Raw genomic sequence first — 21,617 nt, forward strand, 5'->3', positions numbered from 1 at the left:
CTGAGTTGGTTTTGGGTCTCTGATGTGTAAAATTGAGCACTGAGGTTGCTTAAAGCAAACATCACCATCAGCAGGTCTTTGGCTGCTGTTGGTGAGAGGGAAATCTCCTGAGTCCAGCCCTTCGTGGGTGGAACCTTCTGTGGCAAATCCTGGGGTGAGAATTTGGATTCTCCCTCAGGTGGGACCCCACCTGCAGAGCTGGGTCCAACACCAGAAGGTGCTGGGGCAGATCCAGAGGAGGCCACGGAGCTGCTGCAGGGCTGGAGCCCCTCTGGAGCCAGCCTGGGAGAGCTGGGAATGTTCCCCTGGAGAAGGGAAGGCTCCAGGCAGAGCTCAGAGCCCTGGGAATGTTCCCCTGGAGAAGGGAAGGCTCCAGGCAGAGCTCAGAGCCCTGGGAATGTTCCCCTGGAGAAGGGAAGGATCCAGGCAGAGCTCAGAGCCCTGGGAATGTTCCCCTGGAGAGGAGAAGGCTCCAGGCAGAGCTCAGAGCCCTGGGAATGTTCCCCTGGAGAAGGGAAGGCTCCAGGCAGAGCTGAGAGCCCTGGGAATGTTCCCCTGGAGAAGGGAAGGCTCCAGGCAGAGCTCAGAGCCCCTTGCAGGGCCTGAAGGGGCTCCAGGAGAGCTGGAAAGGGACTGGGGACAAGGGATGGAGGGACAGGAGCCAGGGAATGGCTCCCACTGCCAGAGGGCAGGGATGGCTGGGAGATTGGGAATTGGGAATTCCTGGCTGGGCTGGAATTCCCAGAGCAGCTGGGGCTGCCCCTGGATCCCTGGCAGTGCCCAAGGCCAGGCTGGGGCAGCCTGGGATGGTGGAAGGTGTCCAGGTTGGAGCTGGATGATCCCCAGGTCCCTTCCCACCCAAACCATCCCGTTGTGCCTCCAGCCGTGGCTGGGGGCTGCATCTCCCACCCCATTCCGTGCGCTCCAGCTTTGGGAAACGAGCAGCTCCTTGGGCATGGCTGGGGCTGGGAGCTTCTGCCAGGACCTCCCTGTGTCTGTGCCCTGATTCAACCACAGCCACACGCCAAAGGAGCCCACGCCGGGATCCTGCTCCGCGCGTGCCGGAGCTCAGGGGCTGATGAGACGGGAGCTGGACATTGAGATTCCTGTGAACCCTCAGGGTAGCACTGGAAAAATGCTCTTTTGTTCCCAGTTTTTGCACGGGAAGCTCATTTTTGGCTTCTTTTAATATCACAGCTCGATCTGGCAGGGAGTCAGAACTTCAGCTCCATGAGCTCATATCTCTGGCACAGAGCGTGGCTTGGAGCTCCACGAACCAGCCCCTGATAATAAATGAAAAATGTGAGGTATCTGCAAGTCTGTCCTAACAGGAGAAGGTTGTACAGCACATTTTTCATTTCTTCTCTTCCGCTTCGAGGTGAAAAATGAATTTTTCTGAGCTGTGATCAGGAATCCAGAGGATGAGCAAGCCCAGGGGGGGAAGTTCTGGGTTTTGCTCTGTCTCCTCCGTGGCTGTTGGGGCTGAAAATCCACCTGATCTCCCGGAGTGGTGCCTCCACCTGGGCTGGGATCTGCAGAGAATTGGAGCCATGAGGGGTGAATGAATGAATATTTTCATATTTATTTTCATGTTTATGGCTGCCTTCCATAAATTTAGGAAGGGATCTTAAAGCTCATCCCATTCCACCCCCTGCCACGGGCACCTTCCACTATCCCAGGTTGCTCCAAGCCCTGTCCAACCTGGCCTTGGAATTTTATTTTATTTTTATTTTCCTTTTGGTATTTTTAAATTATTATTTACTGAAAAACTCTAATGGAAAGACTTAAAACATTGATTATTTCCTATTCTGAAGCAGACAATTTTCACAGCCAGGCTGGGCAAAATTTTAGGATTTAAGGTGTGGAAGAAACAAATTCCCTGTGGAGGGATGAGACTTTTCCTGCTTAATTGTTAATTATGTTGCAGAGAAGGCCTGAATTATAAACACAAAACCAAAATGTTCAAAATTCTCTTTGTTATTTTATCTTAATTTATTTCTCTGACATTTTGACCTGGAGGAATGCTCCAGGTCAGGTGATTCTGGTCAACAAAGAGCACACACCTGAGCAGAGGTGGGAAATTGTTCCCTAATTAATTCCTGGTGCTCCTCCCACTGCCGGGTGACTTTAAAGGAGCTCAAGGAGCTCCTGGCCCCTGGTTTGGTCCTGCTCACCTCGTCCTGCTGCTCTGGAGCTCTTTGGTTCCCTGTCCTCTACACAAAGGTAGATTTTAAAATCACTTTTTGATTTATGAAAGGTTTTCATGGAGAAGATGAGGGACCTGGATGGTAAAGGAGGAGTTGGGACTGCCCTGCTTGGGCTCCAGTGCTTGGGAGCCCAAATTAATTAATTTAGGAATTGTGATGCTCACAGCTGTGGCCTCAGCGATGAGTTTGTGTGTAGAGCTGCACTGGGGGTAGGCGGGGAGTCAGGTTTTTGGGTGGATTCCAAGATTTCTGCAGGATCTGGGTCCTGTGAGAGCTGCTCCCAGTCAGCCTTTGCAGGAGGATGCTCTTCTCCCTGAATTCTCAGGTTTGGCTTTTCTATTTCTCAGGCTCTGTGCTGCTTTGGTGTGCAGCTCTGAGCTTCACATGAAGTGTTGCTGAGCTCTCTGCACAGAGCAGGGAGACAAAACAATTCCTTCTCCAGCTGGGCACCAAGGACAAATGATCCAAAGCTCAGGCCCAGGAGCACAAACAGCGTGGGCTGCAGAGAGAAAAACAAGCAGGATGGGACTTGATCACCTCAAGCTGGAAGTGGCCAATGAACTGCAAGGTGCAAATGGAGCAGAGCTGATCCCAGTGAGAGCCCCCGGGAGCGCTCGTGCATTTTGGGACCATTTTGGTTCCTCTTGGCTGCAGCCCTGGCTGGGCTCTGGTGCTGCCCAAGGTGGATCCATGGAGGAGATCCTTGGAATCAATCCCTGCTTTGTTCTGTCACTCTGGGCAGCCTCAAGGCATCATCCCCACTCAGGGCCTCAGTGTCCCTCTGGAGCTGGGATTTGAGGCCAGTGGGAGCTTTCCTGCTGATTTCAAGGAAAACAGAGCAGCTGAAGTGCCTGCTCCTGGGAACTTCAGGTCTCCACCTGGTTTTGGAGTAATTTCTTTTGAAATATATTAGCAAATCTTCCTGACTTCCACTGGGCCTCACCACCCTCACAGGGGAGGATTTCTTCCCAATATCCCATCTAATCCTGCTGTCTCCCACTTTAAAGCCAAAAGTTGTGGCTGTCCCTGGATCCCTGGCAGTGCCCAAGGCCAGGCTGGACAGGGCTTGGAGCAGCCTGGGACAGTGGGAGGTGTCCCTGCCATGGCAGGGGATGGAACTGGATGAATTTTAAGTCCCTTCCAACCCAAACATTCCGTGATTCCTTGGATTTTATATTATAATGCGAATTATGATGTTAAAATATAGGATAATTATAATACTATGCAATTAGATAAAACAATAAATTATAATATTTTCATATATAATCTTTGCAACCAGCTCTGACACACTGCAGGCCTTCATTTCCAACTGTGACCAGAGCTGACCTCACTCCTGAGCTGGCTGGAAGTGCTTGGTGCTCACAGAAAGAAGAAAATTTCTTTTTCTAAATATCTGTCTTCCCTTATTACTTTGAGATGTTTACATAATTAGATATCATGGGAATTAAAGCAGTGTTTCAGTGCCAAAAACTGGTATTGTATGAGCAAGTAATCTATATTTTTATCTATAATATCCTTGAAAAGGCCATCATTCCCTAGAGGATTCCTGACCTGATTGAATTTTTCCGTGAGGCCTCAGTGACATATAAAAAAATTAATTAAAATAGTGCCACAAAAAATAATTTGGAATTCCTCTATCACACCTGTTTCCATGTATCCTCTGGACCAGTGGGATTTTTGAATTTCCAGCCCATTTTCTAGTTAGTCTCTTGGTTTTTGGGAGCAAATTTTCATCATGCTTTAATCTAGGCTGTTTTAATTTAAGTTTTCTTTTCTTTTCTGTAATTTTGTGGACTGGCCAGCTTGTTCTCTCTGCTCTGTCTTGCACAGGCTGTGCTGATCCAGGGGAAATCCTTTGGCATTCCCAAGATTCCTTCACCCTTCTGGAGGTGGTTTCTCAATGATTAGGGAGCTAAAAAAGAAATATAGTAAAATAGAATGATGCCAGTGTATTGCTTGAGTTGGAAAACAAAACCGTACAAAGCTTTGGTTCAAATATTTCAAATTTAACTGGGTTTATTTTTTTCTTAAATATTCCCTTGTGTTTGTTGTGGTAAAGCATGGAAGTGTTGTGGAATGACTTTCTTGGAAGCCTTTTTTCTCCCAAGGAAAAGCAGGAAGAGGTGCCCTTGGAGGGTCATTATTTACAGCAGTGTTTGTGACTGTCAGCATGGAAATAATTGGCAGAAAAGGTCAATTTGTGAGAAATCAGCAGCTGAAAAATCTGTATATTTTCAATGTTTCCTTGGTCAGACACGGATTCCTCCACGAATTCGGGGTAGGATGAGAGCGGAGATCAGATCTAATGAAAACCAATAAATCACAGGGGAACACGTCAGCGGAGACACAGGGAAAGTTCTGGATCGTGGCCTGTGGAATTCCAGGTGATTCATGAGGGAAAATGAAGCCCTGGTGAAATCATGGGGGCACATTTTGAAAGGCTTTTGTGCTTTTAGCGTGTTCTGGAGGTGAGTGTTTGGGGCAGATGAGTTGGAGCACGATTTTGAGGGATTCTTCGTGTGAGATAACATCTCTGAGCTGGCAGACTCCTGAATTCCTGGTCATATTCCAAAAAAACCTTGGGAAAGTGGACTTGGTAATGCCAAGGGGATGAGGCATTCAGATCTAGGAGAGGTTTAAAGTTTAATTAACACCAAGGAGGGGCTCAGTTTTAATTGATGTGCCACAAAAAGCTCCTGTTTTCCTCATTTGCTTGTGGGGTGAGGTAGAAAGGGATGTGGTGTTTCCAGGGCCTAAAGGGGCTCCAGGAGAACAGGAGAGGGAATTTGGATGAGGGATGGAGGGACAGGACACAGGGAATGGCTCCCACTGCCAGAGGGCAGGGATGGCTGGGAGATTGGGAATTGGGAATTCCTGGCTGGGCTGGAATTCCCAGAGCAGCTGTGGCTGCCCCTGGATCCCTGGCAGTGCCCAAGGCCAGGCTGGATGGAGCTTGGAACAAGCCTTGAGCAGGCTGCCCCAGAGCAGAGTGACAGAACAAAGCAGGGATGCATTCCAAGGATCTCCTCCATGGATCCACCTTGGGCAGCACCAGAGCCCAGCCAGGGCTGCACCCAAGAGGAACCAAAATGGTCCCAAAATGCACGAGCGCTCCCGGGGGCTCTCACTGGGATCAGCTCTGCTCCATTTGCACCTTGCAGTTCATTGGCCACTTCCAGCTTGAGGTGATCAAGTCCCATCCTGCTTGTTTTTCTCTCTGCAGCCCACGCTGGTTGTGCTCCTGGGCCTGAGCTTTGGATCATTTGTCCTTGGTGCCCAGCTGGAGAAGGAATTGTTTTGTCTCCCTGCTCTGTGCAGAGAGCTCAGCAACACTTCATGTGAAGCTCAGAGCTGCACACCAAAGCAGCACAGAGCCTGGAAAATACAAAAGCCAAAACCTGAGGGATCAGAATGGGATCACCTTCAAGGTCCTTCCCACCCAAACCAGTCTGAGATTCCATCAAAATTCTTCCAAGCACTTGTGTTTGTCTCCACCCTGCACATCCCACTCCCTTCCCACCTCAGCTCCTGCTCCCTTTCCCTGCTGGTCTGGGGCAGTGTCCAGCCCTTTGTCCTGGCTCCTGGGTGTGTTTATTGTCCTTCACTCCCCTGATTTTTATGTTTATTTTCATTTTTTTTATTTTTATATTACCCAAACCAGGGTTTTCCATTCTCATGGGCACGGGGTGTTGGCCCCATGACCCTCAGGATTTATCTCATGAGCATTCCAGGAAGATCCTCAGTTATTTTCCCCACCCCTTTTAATCTAAACCCATATTTAGGAAGCTTTATTCATATCAGCATTATTTCTGCCACAAACCAGAAATATTCTGCTTATTGTGAGTAAAATGTTGTTATTTTGGAAAAAATTCCACTATCCAGGCACTGTAATTTCAGGAAAAATCACTTTTTCTATCTTTGGGCACTCTTGTTATTTGCAGTTAACCCTGAATAAACACAGCAAATATTCCATGAGCTCCAGGGAATTATTTCTGGTGGGTTGAAGGAACAATTGGATGAAAAAAAAAAATAAACAACCCCTAAAAACCACCAAAAGAACTGAAAAAACAACAACAAAATAATCTTTGTCTGACATTGCTTAAAAATTTTAAGGTTTGTTTTGGGGTGAAATCCATGAGGATGTGAGCCTGGTTTTCTGCTAGCAGAACTGTTGAGTAGCTTGGTTTATTTTATTTATTAAATAAGTATTAAATGATCTATTTACTCTTATTAAAAATAAATTTATGCCTCAGCTTTCTGACCTGCTGGCAGACAATTATGGATCACAGGAATATTTGCCTGTTTAGCTGTGGAACATAACAGGATTTTTCTTTATGATATTGTGTTGTGCCCATAGTTTTCATTGTGTGATAAATACACATTAAAATTGATTGACAGTGTTTATCTACAAGGGAAATGCAGGGAGAGTAAAGAACTTGTGTGAAGATTCAATGAGAAATTAAATATCTAAGGAAATGGGTGCTGGGGGAGTGAAATACCCCTGCTTTACTCCTGGAGTTCTCTGCAGTTAATGCACTTTATAAATGCTTTCCTCCAAACTGAACTTGGAACAGCAATATTGTTCAGTTCAGCTAAAAAAAATGGATTAAAATTAAAATTAATTCAGTTATTTCAGAGCATTTTGTCCATCTGTAAATTGTAATGACATAAAAAGGAGTGACTTCCTGCACAAGGATAAAGGATTCTCTGTGGGAAGGCACCTACACTGCTCAGCTTTCCAGGACATTTATGTGATAAAAAAACGGGGAGAAATCCAAAATTTCCATCTCGGGAATATCCACTGAGGCCCCTCATGGTGGTGTTGGAAGTTTGAAACCATCCTGGGAGTGGTGCCTAGAATGGGGATGGAGTTTTACAGCTTCCCATCGTGCTGGGGATGAGTTTTCTCTTAATTAGCATTTTTTTCATCATCAAGTTGGAAAAATAAAGGAATTAAATGGCTTTTTCTGGGAGGAAAAGTGGTAATTAATTGGCCTTCGAATTCAGATAACACTGGAAATTCTTAAGGAGCAGAGAGGTTTTTTTGGGTTCTGCTGGGTTTTGTTTTTTCTGGAAAAACTAATGAAAATTGTCATGAATTAAGGATTTGTTCGCTCCGTGGATTAACCAGACAGCTGAAAGTACATTAATTAGTCAGTTCTCATTTGGGCTTATTGCATATTATTTAATGATCTGTAGATTTTCTAATTTATACCGAATAAAAAACGCATTAAAACTGGAATGGGATAACTTTGAGTAAAGCTTTTGCAGGAAAATATCTGAAATTTGGTGTCAGAGGATAGAAATTACAAAATCAGATGAATTTTGCCTTTTAAATATAACTAATTTTGGCAATTTCTGCAAGGAGATTTACGACAAAATCTGTTACAGTCCTTATGGAGCAAAGGGTGGCAGCAGTAATTATAAAATAAGCAAGAAATTAGATTCACACACACACGAGCTACTTTATCAAGATAAAACTGAGAACGAGGTACTTATCTAAAGGATCCTTGTACGAGGCTCGGGTCCTTGGCCATTAGATTTTACGGAGCTGTTGGAATTGTACAGCTGGGAATGGCCAAGCCATTCCCAATTCCCAGTTATTTCCCCGAGGGTTGCTGTGGCATCTTCTCCAGCCTGGTTTGAGATGTTCTCTTTGGAAATGTGGAGAGCAGAGGTGTTGTCCTCCTAAGCGCCCTCTCCTTTTGTGGCTCCCCTGGATTTTTGGTGCCTTGTGCCGAAGGGAATTCGCGTGCGGGTCGGGAAATAAAAAATGGGACGAACTCTGGGTGAACTGCCAGGGGAAGGGAGCCCTTCCATGGCCTCATCCCTGCGTGTCCAGGGCTGGAAAAATGACACATGGTGTTCGTTAACTGCTACATGCATATGTTAAATTATTTGGGGGACAAACACGGCATTACAGCGGGAATTGGGAAAACCGGGATTCATTGATATCTCGTCATTGAGGAGAGGAAAGGAATAATAACGGTGCAATCAGCGATGGGTCAAAGCACCCCTCAGAGGGGAAAAGGCTGAAATTTTGGCTGGGTTCATAACAATAAAACCTCATTTGCTGGAGGTGACGTTGGCGGGGCTGAGCCGCGGCGCTGCACAAAGCTCGCTCCGGGCGGACGCCGCGCGGGTTGTGGCTCGGTGCCTAATCTAGCATGGCAAATGTGCGAGGTGATGTCCCAGAGGAACTGTCACAAATCCCGCCGGAGAGGCATCAGGAGAGCGGGGACACAATGGTGCAGATTGATGTCTGGCTTTATTAAAGCACAGTTTGGCGCAGGAGGGACAAACTCCCTCTTTCATGTCCCCGTCAGCCTCTAATCAAAGCGTTTCTTATCAAATACTTCTGGCGCAAAGATACTGAATGCAGAATTGCAGGGAAAAGGGGGGGGAGAAAAATATCTTTCGGAGGTGCCCTTTTCACCAATTAGAGCTGGAGATGTCACTAGGCTGGGGTTTAATTTGGCCCGAGCACGCTTGGTTAATTGGGTAGAACTCATTTTTGTAATCAGGAGGGTTTGGAGCTTTGGTGCTCTGCTTTGGTCTCCCCCCAATTATTCCCCGTGACAGTCTCACAGCCAGAGCCAGAATCCTGCCCGCTGGAAAACGATGGGATTGTTTGGGGACCTATTTTCCCCATCATCCCAACGACCCGCCCTTGTCATTTTTTTACTGCTTGAAATATTTGTTGCTGTAGCACAAATGAGATGCTCCAGGAGTTTACCCAGGTTGACCTTGGGCTCAGCGGCTGTTCCTTTGATCCTTTAAAAATACTGAGGATCCTCCTGCTCCCAAGGTTGTCACAATTTTCTTGACTTAATAAGAATTTCACCTTAAAACCTCATCCCATTCTGTGTAAAATGCTACAAGCTGGATCATGGACTAGAAAAGTGGTTTTTTGACAGGTTTCATGTCTTGGTTGCAGCTTAGATAATTTTCCAGCTCTTGTCATAAACACGGAATACGTTCTTCTCCTGGGTTTTTTTTTTTAATTTCCCTTGTTTCTTTGGCATGGTTTTGGCTGCATTTTTTTTTTTGCTCATGCTGCAATATTCTTTCCCTTTTTCCCAGTAACTGGGATGCTCTTGCTTGGTTTAAGTAGGAAAGATGGCCCAGGATGCTGTTTCCACGTGGAACAAAATTTAATTCCATACACAAACTCTGTTCCTTGGGACTTCATTTTCTTTGTCCCCATGACAACATCACCACCCTGCCCCTTTCCAGTGCTGTCACCAACCCTGGACCAGCAGTCACAGCCTCCCTGTCCTGAAATTCCTTCCCTGAGTGTTCCCTTTCCTCCTTTTGCCACGAGAGTTTCCCGAGGAGGAGGAAGGCAACGTGTGATCCACAGAAATCTCATCCCTGCCTTGGGAAGAGGAGCCCTTTCAGCTGCCCCAGTGAACTCAAATATTTATTTAGGGAATAATTTAGCTGCTCTCCTCCCCTTGGCCGCTGGAACTCGGCAACTGGGAGTTTTTGCTTCTTATTAGCAGGAAAATCCCAGGATTTCTGTGCTCACGCATGGTTTCCTTATCCTGTCTGTGTGGAGCCGGGCTGTCTGGAGGCTCTCTGTGCACTGAGGTCAGCCCGTGCGCCGAGGGGCTTCCAAAATTCCCAGACTGAGCAAAATCCTGATCTCCCACATCCCCCCAGACTTTCTGCCCTTGCTGCCTCTATTGCAGGCTGTGCAAAAACCCGGGGATAGGTCTTGAAATGATTTGTTGGATCATCCGTGTCCATTTTCCTGATGATTCAGAGATGTTCATGGTCACCGGGTTGAATATTCCGTGTAATTTAAAGGAAGGAAAAGTGGTGTCCCTGCACCACACTCATGGAGTAAAAAGGGAATGAATTATGTCTCACTTGGAATATTTCACCCGCTCAGCTTGACAATTAATTTGCAGAAATTATATTTTCTTATATCAAGGGGTGGCTGAATTTTAAGTTCACTTTTTTTCCCCTGTCCTTAATGCCAAATATAGAGTGTCTTAGATATTGCAGTCAAATGTATTTATTCCATCCCTGTGTTTTTCTGAAGCCTAACTATCCTGAGGATGAACAGAAGTGACATTTTACCCCAAACCGTTAAAAGACGGAAGGACCTAAGAAAAGTTTCGCTGGTGGGACTGAAAATATGAGTTGAAAATAGAAGCCAAGTGCTGGCTGTAAAATAACCTTGGAATTGCATCCTGTGCAAGATTAAATTGCATCCGAGGGAAGGCGGCGTGAGAGGGAACATATTGTCCCCCCCTTCACTTCCCCAGGTCCAGAGCTTTTAGCTCAATGAACTCCGGGCTTTGTAATTAGCAGCAAGGCGATTAGATGGGCCACGTTCCTGGGAGTAATTAGTGCACTAATTGTGTTTGATTGTTTAATTACTCTTGCTCACTGTAATTGAGGAGAGGCAGCGAACCCCTCTGCAAGAGCTCCGAGAGGTTCCTTGGATACAAGAGCTTTACTACATCCATTTTATGGGGAGGGGGATGCACATTTAACCATTCCTGGGGTGAAACTGCCAAGAAAATCCCCTAAATGGCACATGGAAAAAAAGCTGGATTTGGAGGCAATTCATAAAAATTCCAGGTCTTTTTCATAACCTTTTGACGTGTGTGGTGGGAACAAAAAGAAATAAATAGAATAGACACAAAAAGGCTGAGCAGGATAAAGGAGAAGGGGGGAAAAGGCAATTAGAGCTGGAGAAGTTGCAAATAGTCCTTGGGATTGTTGTCTGGGATCCGGCACGGCTGCCAGATGGAAAACGTTCCATCGCCATTCCGATTTGTCTTTGGACAGTGCTTGGATTCAGAAGCTGGAGGGAGATGAAAACTAACCCCAATATTGTAAATTCAGTCATGGAAAGTCCAGCCTGTAGCTTTGCGCGACCTGGAAGAAAGGCAGGAGGAAAATCCGCGGAGTTATTTGGGCAAGTCACACTGGGGATGTGCATGAGGGAATTCCTGGAGGGAAGACCCTGCCTCCAGGAACAGCTCCTCCGGCCTCGCCAGGCTGCTCGGAGTTCCCATGGCTTTGTTTCCCACTGAGGAATAATCACCGTAAGGCAGAGGAAGGATGGCCCAGCTGACCCTGCCCAGCCTCGTGCTGAGGCCTCGGCGGTTTCTCACAGGTGGCGTTGCCTGGCCATGCTGTGATTGCTGCTTTAGGCCTCAGAAAGTCTTCTGCCCGCTGAGAGGGAACTTTTGCTGGCTTGTTTCACTCGAGGAAGAGTTGATTTAGGGAGCTCTGAGACGGGAGGCCCTTCCAAGGGGGAGGATAAGAGGGAATGTCAGGATGAAGCTAGCTGGAACCTTGTAGGAGCTTGGAGGTGTGGCCCAGACAGCGAGGAGGAGCTGGAGGAGGAAGGATGAGATGAGGCGTCAGCAGAATCATCAACCTCCCGTGAGGGAGAATCATCAGCCTCCCACCGACCAGGCAACTTCCCACGGCTCTGGAAATCCAGGGAGAGCAGGGAAATGCTCCGTCTCCCCTGGGAGCAAGGTGGAGGGCCCTGAACGCCACAGCCTGTGCCATGCTTGCGTGAGGAGAACACCCATGAATCAGGAATTCCTTCCTGCCTGGTTTTGGCTGAGTGTTTGTATGAGAAGATTTGGTGTCTGACACCCTTTTTTCCCCCTTTTTTTTTTTTTTCCTTCCTGGAATGGTGTTTTTACTGCCAACTTGCAGCTGGGCCCAGCTCGTGGGTTTGGTTATGGTCAGCCAGCTGAGCCTGAGGAGGACAAAAGGGACAAAGCCATCCTTAAAAATAACTGTCCCCTCCATCAACACTTCTCCCCTAAACCCAGAGCTCCCATATCCGGCCTCCTCTCCAGGGAGGGTTGGGACCTTCCATTGTCCCCGGCTCCGGTGCCAACGAGGCCGAGTTGTCCCCTCCCTAATGAGACCTGACGGGTGGGCAACCGGGCTGCTGCTCGGGGCCTCCGATGGTTCATTTGCACCGTGGCGGGGCAAAGGGCAGGCCGGAGGGAACGGGAACGGCCTTCCCGCCTCCGCCCGCCGCTGGAAACTGACTGCGAACTGACTGCAAAATCCAAACGATCCAAACCCAAACGTGGGGCTCCCGCGGCCGTGCCCCCGCCGCCGGATTCCCGGCGGGGACGCGCCAGCTTCCGTTAGGTTGGGATGAGCGCTCGGCTCCGACGCGCGAGGAGCCGAGGGGAAAAAAAAAAAATATCTGCCCGTGCCTCGTGTCTGCTCTGCCAGCTGAGGGTTAGCCCTGGAGCAGCTGGTGGGCCACCAATAATTCTTGAAAATAAGAGTTTTGTACAAAGTTTGGCTGTTTTGGCTGAAAGTCCTGGATAAAAGGGGCTTGGGGGTGAACAAAAAACCCTTTATGCCCTTGGTAAAGCTTCTTTAGGGCTTATAGGATTCCTAAAGAGAATTTGCAGAAATTTGGAATTTTTGTAGGATTTTGGGAACCAAGCAAATTTTTTGTCAAATGTCTGAAGACAGTGCATCCATATCTGTATCGATATATTTCTATTTCCTTCCTTATATTTTATTTTTATGTGCGAGTGTAACACCAAAGAAAATTAGTGTGCTGAACACTGAATTAATATATAATTAATGGAATGTTTAATATATGTTTATATATGAAATATATTTATTAATATATATATTAAATATATTTCATATATATTTTTTGGATATTGAATTCTCAAGTATTTAATGTTACTTTAATGCAAAATATTTTTTGCCACTCCACTCTCTGTGAAATATCATCACTACCTTAAATGTCGCCGAATATTTGCCCCCCATGAAAGACAGAACTATGTGTACCCCTGTGCTCATACTCAAAATATTCATGGAATATTACATATTTAGGTTTCTGGCACCAAGTTATTTCCATGTTTGCCGAAATTCCTGGTTTTGCCCTACCTGTGTGCATGGAATGAGCAGGTGGAATGTACTCATGGTGACAATAATGGTGGCAGGTGCTTGCTATATAAGGACTTCCCTAAATTCCACAATTTAAAATTTTGGCCCCGCTTGCCTTGCTCTGGACAATTTTCTAACCCAGAGGATTTTAAAATTGTAATTATTTGCCTGTAATTAAACCGGTTTCAAACAGAAAATGGAGGTGGGGGAGCGAATTCTCTCCGCTCGTTCACGGTTTCTTGCCACTCATTAGAAGCTGGCAATTAAGGCCTTTGCAATTACCAGCGGAAGGATGCAGATGTTTTTAGGGAGCAGCTGGGGGATTTCTGGCACCAGCCACTTTTCCAAACTGACGACTGAGTGCTGCCACACGGGATTTGGAGTGGGGCTGGGTGAGCAGTTGGTCCCACAAAAGGGGCGCTGGGAAAACCAACGTCCTCAACTGGAAGGCTCTGATCAGTTCTGCAAAAACAAAAGAGTTTTGTGCTTGGGATGAGCAAACCCAACAAATTCTTGTCTCTCTGGGAGGAATTCCTGCCGTTATTTCAACCTTGCTGTGCTTTAACTTCAAATATCGCCATAATGGTTGGATTTGATGATATTGGAGGTTTTTCCAACCTTGATTCCATGACTGTTTGTCCTTTATGTTGATAATTTGTTCATCATTGATGGGAGTTGGAGCTGAGCTGTGACGAGCTCCTCTTTTTGGGATGTGAATCCTCATTTTTTGGTGCTGTAGCTCAGGATCAAATCCTCATTTTTTTGCTCCCGGCGGTCTCACTGCAAAGTGCTGATGTCTTAAAATGAAGAGTGGGGCTTGTGAAACCTTCCTGGTGTTGTTTGGGATAAAAAAAAAATTAGTCCCAAATTCCAAATTCTGCCTCCAGATCCCACATGGGATCCCCATTTCTTTCATCTTCCACGTGGTTGGGAGAGGTTTGTTTTATTTCCTGTCTGCTTCTAATCAGGATTTCATTCTCCCCTGGCTGAGAGGGATCAATGGAGTAAATCCAGAATTCCCTCTTCGTAAGGTTAAAGCAACAAAGTTCAAAGCACCGGGCTGTGCGTTATCTTTTTTCCTCTTACTATTTTCATGGATTTCACTGTGTTTTAATAAAAAAGCTGTTTGCAGATAACAGCAGGGACAGCGACAACCTTTGTGCTGCTGGTCCTGGGTGGATTTCTGCTGTGGGACAAACATTTGGAGGTGACGTCCCCAAACCCGTCATAGCTTTCCTGAAAAAAAAAAAAAATCAACAGAAAAAATATTTATTAGATAATAACCACCACATATTCAGAGCTGCTGAGGAATTATCTGGGTGTTGCAGATCTTTTGGTTGATCAGGATGGAACAGCTCATCCCAACTCCGTGTGTTCTGGATGGATTCCAAAGGAAACCATCGGCTCCAGCCGGGCTCAGCAGCCACATCCTTTCAGGATTTTCCTGTCCTGTTAGATTTTTGAGGCGCTTCCATAATTTTTAAAGGTTTCTAATAATCTGAGCTGTGTATTTAATGATTTTTTTAAGCCTTGTCTGCCCCTGGATGGCTCTCCACAGCCTGGGTGCAGGGATTGGGATGCTCCTGAAAGCTGCTGGATTTGGGATGGCCTCGGGAATGGTACCACAGTGGTTATTTGGTTCTGCTTTAATTAGTTCCCATCAGTCAGGGACTTGGGGAAAATGTACCAAATTATTTATTGATGGCGTAATAAGGGGAATAAACCCCTTTGGAGCATGGATGAGGAAAATCCAGTGGTGACTTTGTTTGCAGCTCTGAGATGGAGGCTTTTCCAAGAGAAAATGCCAAGATAAAATCAGTAGGATCGTGGAGATGTGGCCCAGCCAGTGAGGAGGAGTCAGGAGGGAGGTGGAGGTGAGGTGTCAGCAGAAGCACCAACCTCCTGTGGGACCAGCCAACTTCCCACTGCACTGGAAATCCAGGGAGATCCTTTGTCCAGGTCTTTTCCAGTGACCAAAATGTGCTGTGGAGGACTGGGTTTTACAAATCAGAACCAACCCGCTGACACTGACAGGGAAATCTGGAGAAATTTGGACTTAAAGAGAAAAAACATTGCTTTTTCTCCTGAAAGGCAGCATAGAACCAGATTAACAGGGTCATTTAAACTCCATTATCCATTCCTTTTAACTCCATATCTTCCATTCCTTTTAGCCACGCCGTATCCTCATCGATTTAAGTGTTTCACCTACGAAAAGGCCTCAGACAATTACGATTTTGGTGTTTGTTGATGCCAAAATAACCACGGGAGTGGGAGGCTCCGGGGCTGGGTCATGGGGACGAGGTGGTGGCCAGGTCCTTGTGGGTTTGGGGTTTGCTCTGCTCATCCCCAAGGAAAGAAGGGGTTGGCCATGGGAATGGCTGTCCAGGGAGGTGGTGGAGTCACAATCCCTGGAGGTTTGTAAGGAAAGCCTGGATGTGGCCCTCAGTGCCGCGGTTTGGGTGACAAGGGGGCGTCGGTCAGGGGTTGGACTCCACGGTCTCAGAGGTGTTTTCCAGCCTGGATAATTCTGGCATTCTGTGCCTCTGCCCAGGTGGGGATTCTCGGCCGCCGCATGAGCAGGTCCTGGCCGGGCCATGGCCTGGCCGCCGGGGCTGCTCCTGCTGCTCCTGCTGCTCCTGCTGCTGCCCGGCCGCGCTCCGGCCGCACGGAGCCGCGACTTCACCGCCAAGGACATCGTCTACCTCCACCCCTCCAGTAAGTCACCTCCACCTCCTGATGCCCTGAGTCTTTTAGCTTTTCTATTTTCCAGGCTCTGTGCTGCTTTGGTGTGCAGCTCTGAGCTTCACATCAAGTGTTGCTGAGCTCTCTGCACAGAGCAGGGAGACAAAACAATTCCTTCTCCAGCTGGGCACCAAGGACAAATGATCCAAAGCTCAGGCCCAGGAGCACAAACAGCGTGGGCTGCAGAGAGAAAAACAAGCAGGATGGGACTTGATCACCTCAAGCTGGAAGTGGCCAATGAACTGCAAGGTGCAAATGGAGCAGAGCTGATCCCAGTGAGAGCCCCCGGGAGCGCTCGTGCATTTTGGGACCATTTTGGTTCCTCTTGGCTGCAGCCCTGGCTGGGCTCTGGTGCTGCCCAAGGTGGATCCATGGAGGAGATCCTTGGAATGCATCCCTGCTTTGTTCTGTCACTCTGCCCAGCCTCTGCTCCAGGACAGCCTTGTCAGGGCATCACCCCCTGGGACAAGGAAAGGGACAAGGGAAATATCAGTTATCTCCTGAGCCTTGAGCTTCTGGATTTGCACTCAAATTCCCACAGGATCCCAACCCAAAAGCCACTTCCAGTCATCATTTCCATGGTCCTCAGAGGCCACTGGAATAGTTTCCAGCAAGGCACTGGGCTGCTGTGTTTCTCTGTAACCACATTTCAACTTGTCACATCTTTCCTTCATTTTTCCCACTTCTTTTTGAACCATGGCTGTGTTTGTTTGCTTTTGGCTCTGCCTTTAACCTGGCTTTACATGGAATTGTGGAATGGTTTGGGTTGGGAGGGACCCCGTTTGTACAGTCCCCACTCTCTTGGGGTGGAAGAAAACCCCAGTTTTTGTGGGAGGTGTCCCTGCCCATGGCAGAGGGTGGGACAACACGGGCTTTAAGGTCCCTCCCAACCCAACCCATTCCATGATTCTGTGTAAAACTGGACCAGAAGGGTTTAAAGGACACATGGGGTTATGGGCAGCTGCTGAGGCACCGACAGCCTTGACTCCAGTAACTCCTGGAGCAATGGAGTTGTGCATCTTTAGATCTTCAGTCTGTTCACTTTATCTGACACAGACTTATCAAATTCCACGAGAGCAGCGTGCCCGTGGAGCTCTCCCTGCCTTCTCTTCCCACAGAAAACTCACTGCTTCACAGGCTGAAAAATTTATATTCTGTGCAAGCAGGATGAAATTCCTGTTTTACATCACAACTGTGACCTCTCAGAGGTGCAGGGTGAGAGGGATTCATTTAATTATTGTGTTGTCCCAGCCCCACCAGAGCTGCTCCTGGGTGATTTCTTGTTCCTCAAAAGCTGAAAGGAAACAAGCAATGAAATCCTCTTGCTTCACCTCTCATTCCCAAACAGGATCCAGAGCGAGGGGAGGAGGTGACGAGGAGGAGGCTGAAGATGTGGCCCTTGGGGCTGCACAGGTTCAAAGTACTGCTAAAGGTGACCTGTTCACCATTTGGCTTCTGAGAAGGTGGCAGCGCCTTGAGGAGGGATTGAAAGTGCCCCAGAAGTGCTGCCAGGAGAGCAATTAAGGAATTAGCCCTGGTTTGGTGAGATGAATTAGGACAGAGGCTGCTGTTCAGAGCTGGAGGTTCAGCAAAGTGGTTTTGTTCCCTCTGTGAGCCTGCCTTGAGCAGGAGCAGCTCTTTCCCTCAGCGGGACAATTCCCAGAGTGTTTCAATCCACCTGGTATTTTGTTATCAGCACCGGTAACGCCGCAGTGCTGGATGTGAGCTCTGATTCCAAGGCAATGAGCATTCCCAGCTCCCATTAGCTCCCTTTGAAGTCAGCACTGGGCACTTTGGCTGGGCACACACAGCTGGAACGAGTCCACGGCGACCTCAACGTGCTGTGGGGGACAGGGTTTTACAAACCAGGACCAACCCGCTGACGCTGACAGGGAAATCTGGAGAAATTTGGATTTAAAGAGAAAAGATGTTGCTGTTTCCTCCCAAAAAGCAGATTAATGGGGTCATTTAAACTCCATTATCCATTCCTTTTAACTCCATATTTTCCATTCCTTTCAGCCACGCCGTATCCTCATGGATTTAAGTGTTTCACCTGCGAAAAGGCCTCAGATAATTACGAGTGCAACCGCTGGGCTCCGGATGTTTACTGCCCCAGAGGTAACAGCCCCATGCCAGGGCTCCATCCCAACCCACCTGTCCCTGCCAGGGAGCCCCATTATTCCCAGAAATGTGGAATATGGGATTCTGGAGTTAATCCTTTGAGCTTTTCCGTCTCCTTGCAGTGGTTGAGGTTGAGGACTTGGAGCTATTCCCTGTTTTCCCCCGGCTCAGCTGGGGATTCAATCAGGCTGGTGTTGCTTTCCTGAAATTCCTGGTTCGGGTGGGAAGGGACCCATAAAGCTCATCCCATTCCATGGGCAAGGACACCTTCCACAATCCCAGGGTGCTCCGACCTGGCCTTGGATGCTTCCAGGGATCCAGAGACAGCCAGAGCTTCTCTGGGAATTCCATCCCAACCCCTCCCCACCCTCACAGGGAAGGATTTTTAAGAGTTTTATTTCTTTTCCTGGTGAACACAGGGCCAGTTCTGGCTGTGTTCACCTCCCTCCCCTACGGCACAAATCCACATTCAGGGCAGCCGCGGCTGGAATTTTGGTGTTTTCAGCGGTTTGATCCCATAAATCCCCTTGGAGTCTGAAATTGGGAACAGCTCAGAAAAACCCTTTAATGCAAACGCTCAAATACCAGCTCTGAGCTCCCCAGGTCTCCCCCTCCTTCTCCAGGAGGAGACAAAGAGGAGAAAACAAAACCAGCACGGAACATCGAGATCATCCACAGCCCCAGTGAATCCCATTTAGCCGGCTTGTTTTGGGATTTTGCCTTTGGGAAATATTTACTTTGGAAGGGGATGACCCCACTGTGTTTGCAGCCCGTTATCAGCCCCAGAATTTGCTTCCTTTGAGCTCAAATCAGCAGCAATAAAACCCCCCCAGGCTGGCATGGGATGAGCCCAGTATTCCCAGATATTCCTTGTTTTGGCAGGAGAAAGGGGCAATAGGGAATTGGACAGATAAAGATTTCCCGTGTTTTTTAGGGACAAGGTCCCGCTTCAGCCAGCACATGGTCTACAATAAATACATCAAAAATGTCTTATTTTTTAAGAATCTTGTGACTTGATAAAAATCTGGGACTTCTTCCCTGTTTCTCCTGCTGGAAGAATCTCAGGGAACGGGAATTGCACAGATAAAGATTTCCCATGTTTTTCAGGGACGAGGTCCTGCTTCAACCAGCACATGAGCTACAATAAGTCCATTAAAAAAATCTTATTTTTTAAAAATCCTGTGATTGGATAAAAATCCAGCATTTCATTCCTGTTTCTCCTGCTGGAGGACTCTCAGGGAATGGGAATTGGGCAGATAAAGATTTCCCATGATTTTCAGGCACAAGGTCCTGCTTCAGCCAGCACATGAGCTACAATAAACACATCAAAAATATCATATTTTTTAAAAATCTTGTGACTTGATAAAAATCTGGGATTTCTTCCCTGTTTCTCCTGCTGGAAGAATCTCAGGGAACGGGAATTGGGCAGATAAAGATTTCCCATGTTTTTCAGGGACAAGGTCCTGCTTCAGCCAGCACATGATATACAGTAAATACATCAAGAAATGGTATTTTTAAATAAATACCGTGATTGGATAAAAATCCAGCATTTCATTCCTGTTTCTCCTGCTGGAGGACTCTCAGGGAATGGGAATTGGGCAGATAAAGATTTCCCATGTTTTTCAGGGACGAGGTACTGCTTCAGCCAGCACATGAGCTACAATAAATCAAAAAATGGTATTAAAGAAAAATACCATGATTGGATAAAAATCCAAGATTTCTTTCCCATTTCTCCTGCTGGAGGACTCTCAGTGAGTGGGAATTGCACAGATAAAGATTTCCCATGTTTTTCAGGGACAAGGTCCTGCTTCAGCCAGCACATGAGCTACAACAAACATATCAAAAATGTAATATTTTTAAAAAATCTTGTTGTTTGATAAAAATCCAGCATTTCATTCCCTGTTTCTCCTGCTGGAGGACTCCCAGTGAATGGGAATTGCACGGATAAAGATTTCCCATGTTTTTCCGGCACAAGGTCCCGCTTCAGCCAGCACATGAGCTACAATAAATACATCAAAAATGTCTTATTTTTTAAGAATCTTGTGACTTGATAAAAATCTGGGATTTCATTCCTATTTCTCCTGCTGGAGGACTCTCATGGAACGGGAATTGGGCAGATAAAGATTTCCCATGTTTTTCAGGGACGAGGTACTGCTTCAGCCAGCACATGAGCTACAATAAGTCCATTTAAAAAATCTTATTTTTTAAACATCCTGTGATTGGATAAAAATCCAGCATTTCATTCCTGTTTCTCCTGCTGGAGGACACTCATGGAACGGGAATTGGGCAGATACAGATTTCCCATGTTTTTCCGGCACAAGGTACTGCTTCAGCCAGCACATGGTCTACAATAAATACATCAAAAATGTAATAATTTTAAGAATCTTGTGACTTGATAAAAATCTGGGATTTCATTCCTATTTCTCCTGCTGGAGGAATCTCAGGGAATGGGAATTGGGCAGATAAAGATTTCCCATGACTCTCAGGGACGAGGTCCTGCTTCAGCCAGCACATGAGCTACAATAAGTCCATTAAAAAAATCTTATTTTTTAAAAATCCTGTGATTGGATAAAAATCTAGCATTTCATTCCTGTTTCTCCTGCTGGAGGACTCCCAGTGAACGGGAATTGGGCAGATAAAGATTTCCCATGTTTTTCCGGCACAAGGTCCCGCTTCAGCCAGCACATGAGCTACAATAAATACATCAAAAATGTCTTATTTTTTAAGAATCTTGTGACTTGATAAAAATCTGGGATTTCTTCCCTGTTTCTCCTGCTGGAAGAATCTCATGGAACGGGAATTGGGCAGATAAAGATTTCCCATGTTTTCCAGGGACGAGGTACTGCTTCAGCCAGCACATGAGCTACAATAAATACATCAAAAAATGGTATTTTTAAAAAAATCCTGTGATTGGATAAAAATCCAGCATTTCTTCCCTGTTTCTCCTGCTGGAGGACTCTCAGGGAATGGCAATTGCACAGATAAAGATTTCCCATGATTTTCAGGGACGAGGTCCTGCTTCAGCCAGCACATGAGCTACAACAAACATATCAAAAATGTAATATTTTTAAAAAATCTTGTTGTTTGATAAAAATCCAGCATTCCTTCCCTGTTTCTCCTGCTGGAGGACTCCCAGTGAACGGGAATGGGGCAGATACAGATTTCCCATGTTTTCCAGGGACGAGGTACTGCTTCAGCCAGCACATGATGAGGGCCAGCGGGGAGAGCGTCTCTGTCACCAAGCGCTGCGTGGCCCTCGAGGAGTGTCTGAGCACGGGCTGCACCTACCTCAGGCACGAGGAGTACAAGGTGGGCAGGCCCTGGGGGGAATGGAGAAAAAAATATAGAACTTGGGTTTGTTCTGTAAATATATTATGTGCAGGTACAGATAAGAATGGAAAAAATTTATATAATGTAATGTAGTGTAATACAATGTAATACAATATAATGCAATATAATATAATATAATATAATATAATATAATATAATATAATATAATATAATATAATATAATAATATAATATAATATAATATAATATAATATAATATAATAATAATATAATATAATATATATTGTATATATTTTAATTATTATAACATAACATTTAATATTCTATGTATATGATCTATATATTATCATGT

General features: G+C 46.4%; 1 protein-coding gene across 3 annotated transcripts in view; it reads left to right on the top strand.

Annotated features, from left to right (window-relative positions):
* LYPD6 (LY6/PLAUR domain containing 6) overlaps nt 1-21,617 on the top strand; it is a 36,697-nt gene that overhangs the window by 10,634 nt on the left and 4,446 nt on the right. For all 3 annotated transcript variants that reach the window (XM_053948225.1, XM_053948222.1, XM_053948223.1), the window contains exons 2-4: nt 15,664-15,827; nt 17,874-17,972; nt 21,154-21,284. In XM_053948225.1, the coding sequence (XP_053804200.1) occupies nt 15,707-15,827; nt 17,874-17,972; nt 21,154-21,284 (351 nt within the window). In that variant the 5' untranslated portion in view covers nt 15,664-15,706. The remainder of the gene's footprint in view (nt 1-15,663; nt 15,828-17,873; nt 17,973-21,153; nt 21,285-21,617) is intronic.

The sequence above is a fragment of the Vidua chalybeata genome, chromosome 7 (genome assembly GCF_026979565.1).
Source record: "Vidua chalybeata isolate OUT-0048 chromosome 7, bVidCha1 merged haplotype, whole genome shotgun sequence".
Classification (NCBI taxonomy): domain Eukaryota; kingdom Metazoa; phylum Chordata; class Aves; order Passeriformes; family Viduidae; genus Vidua; species Vidua chalybeata.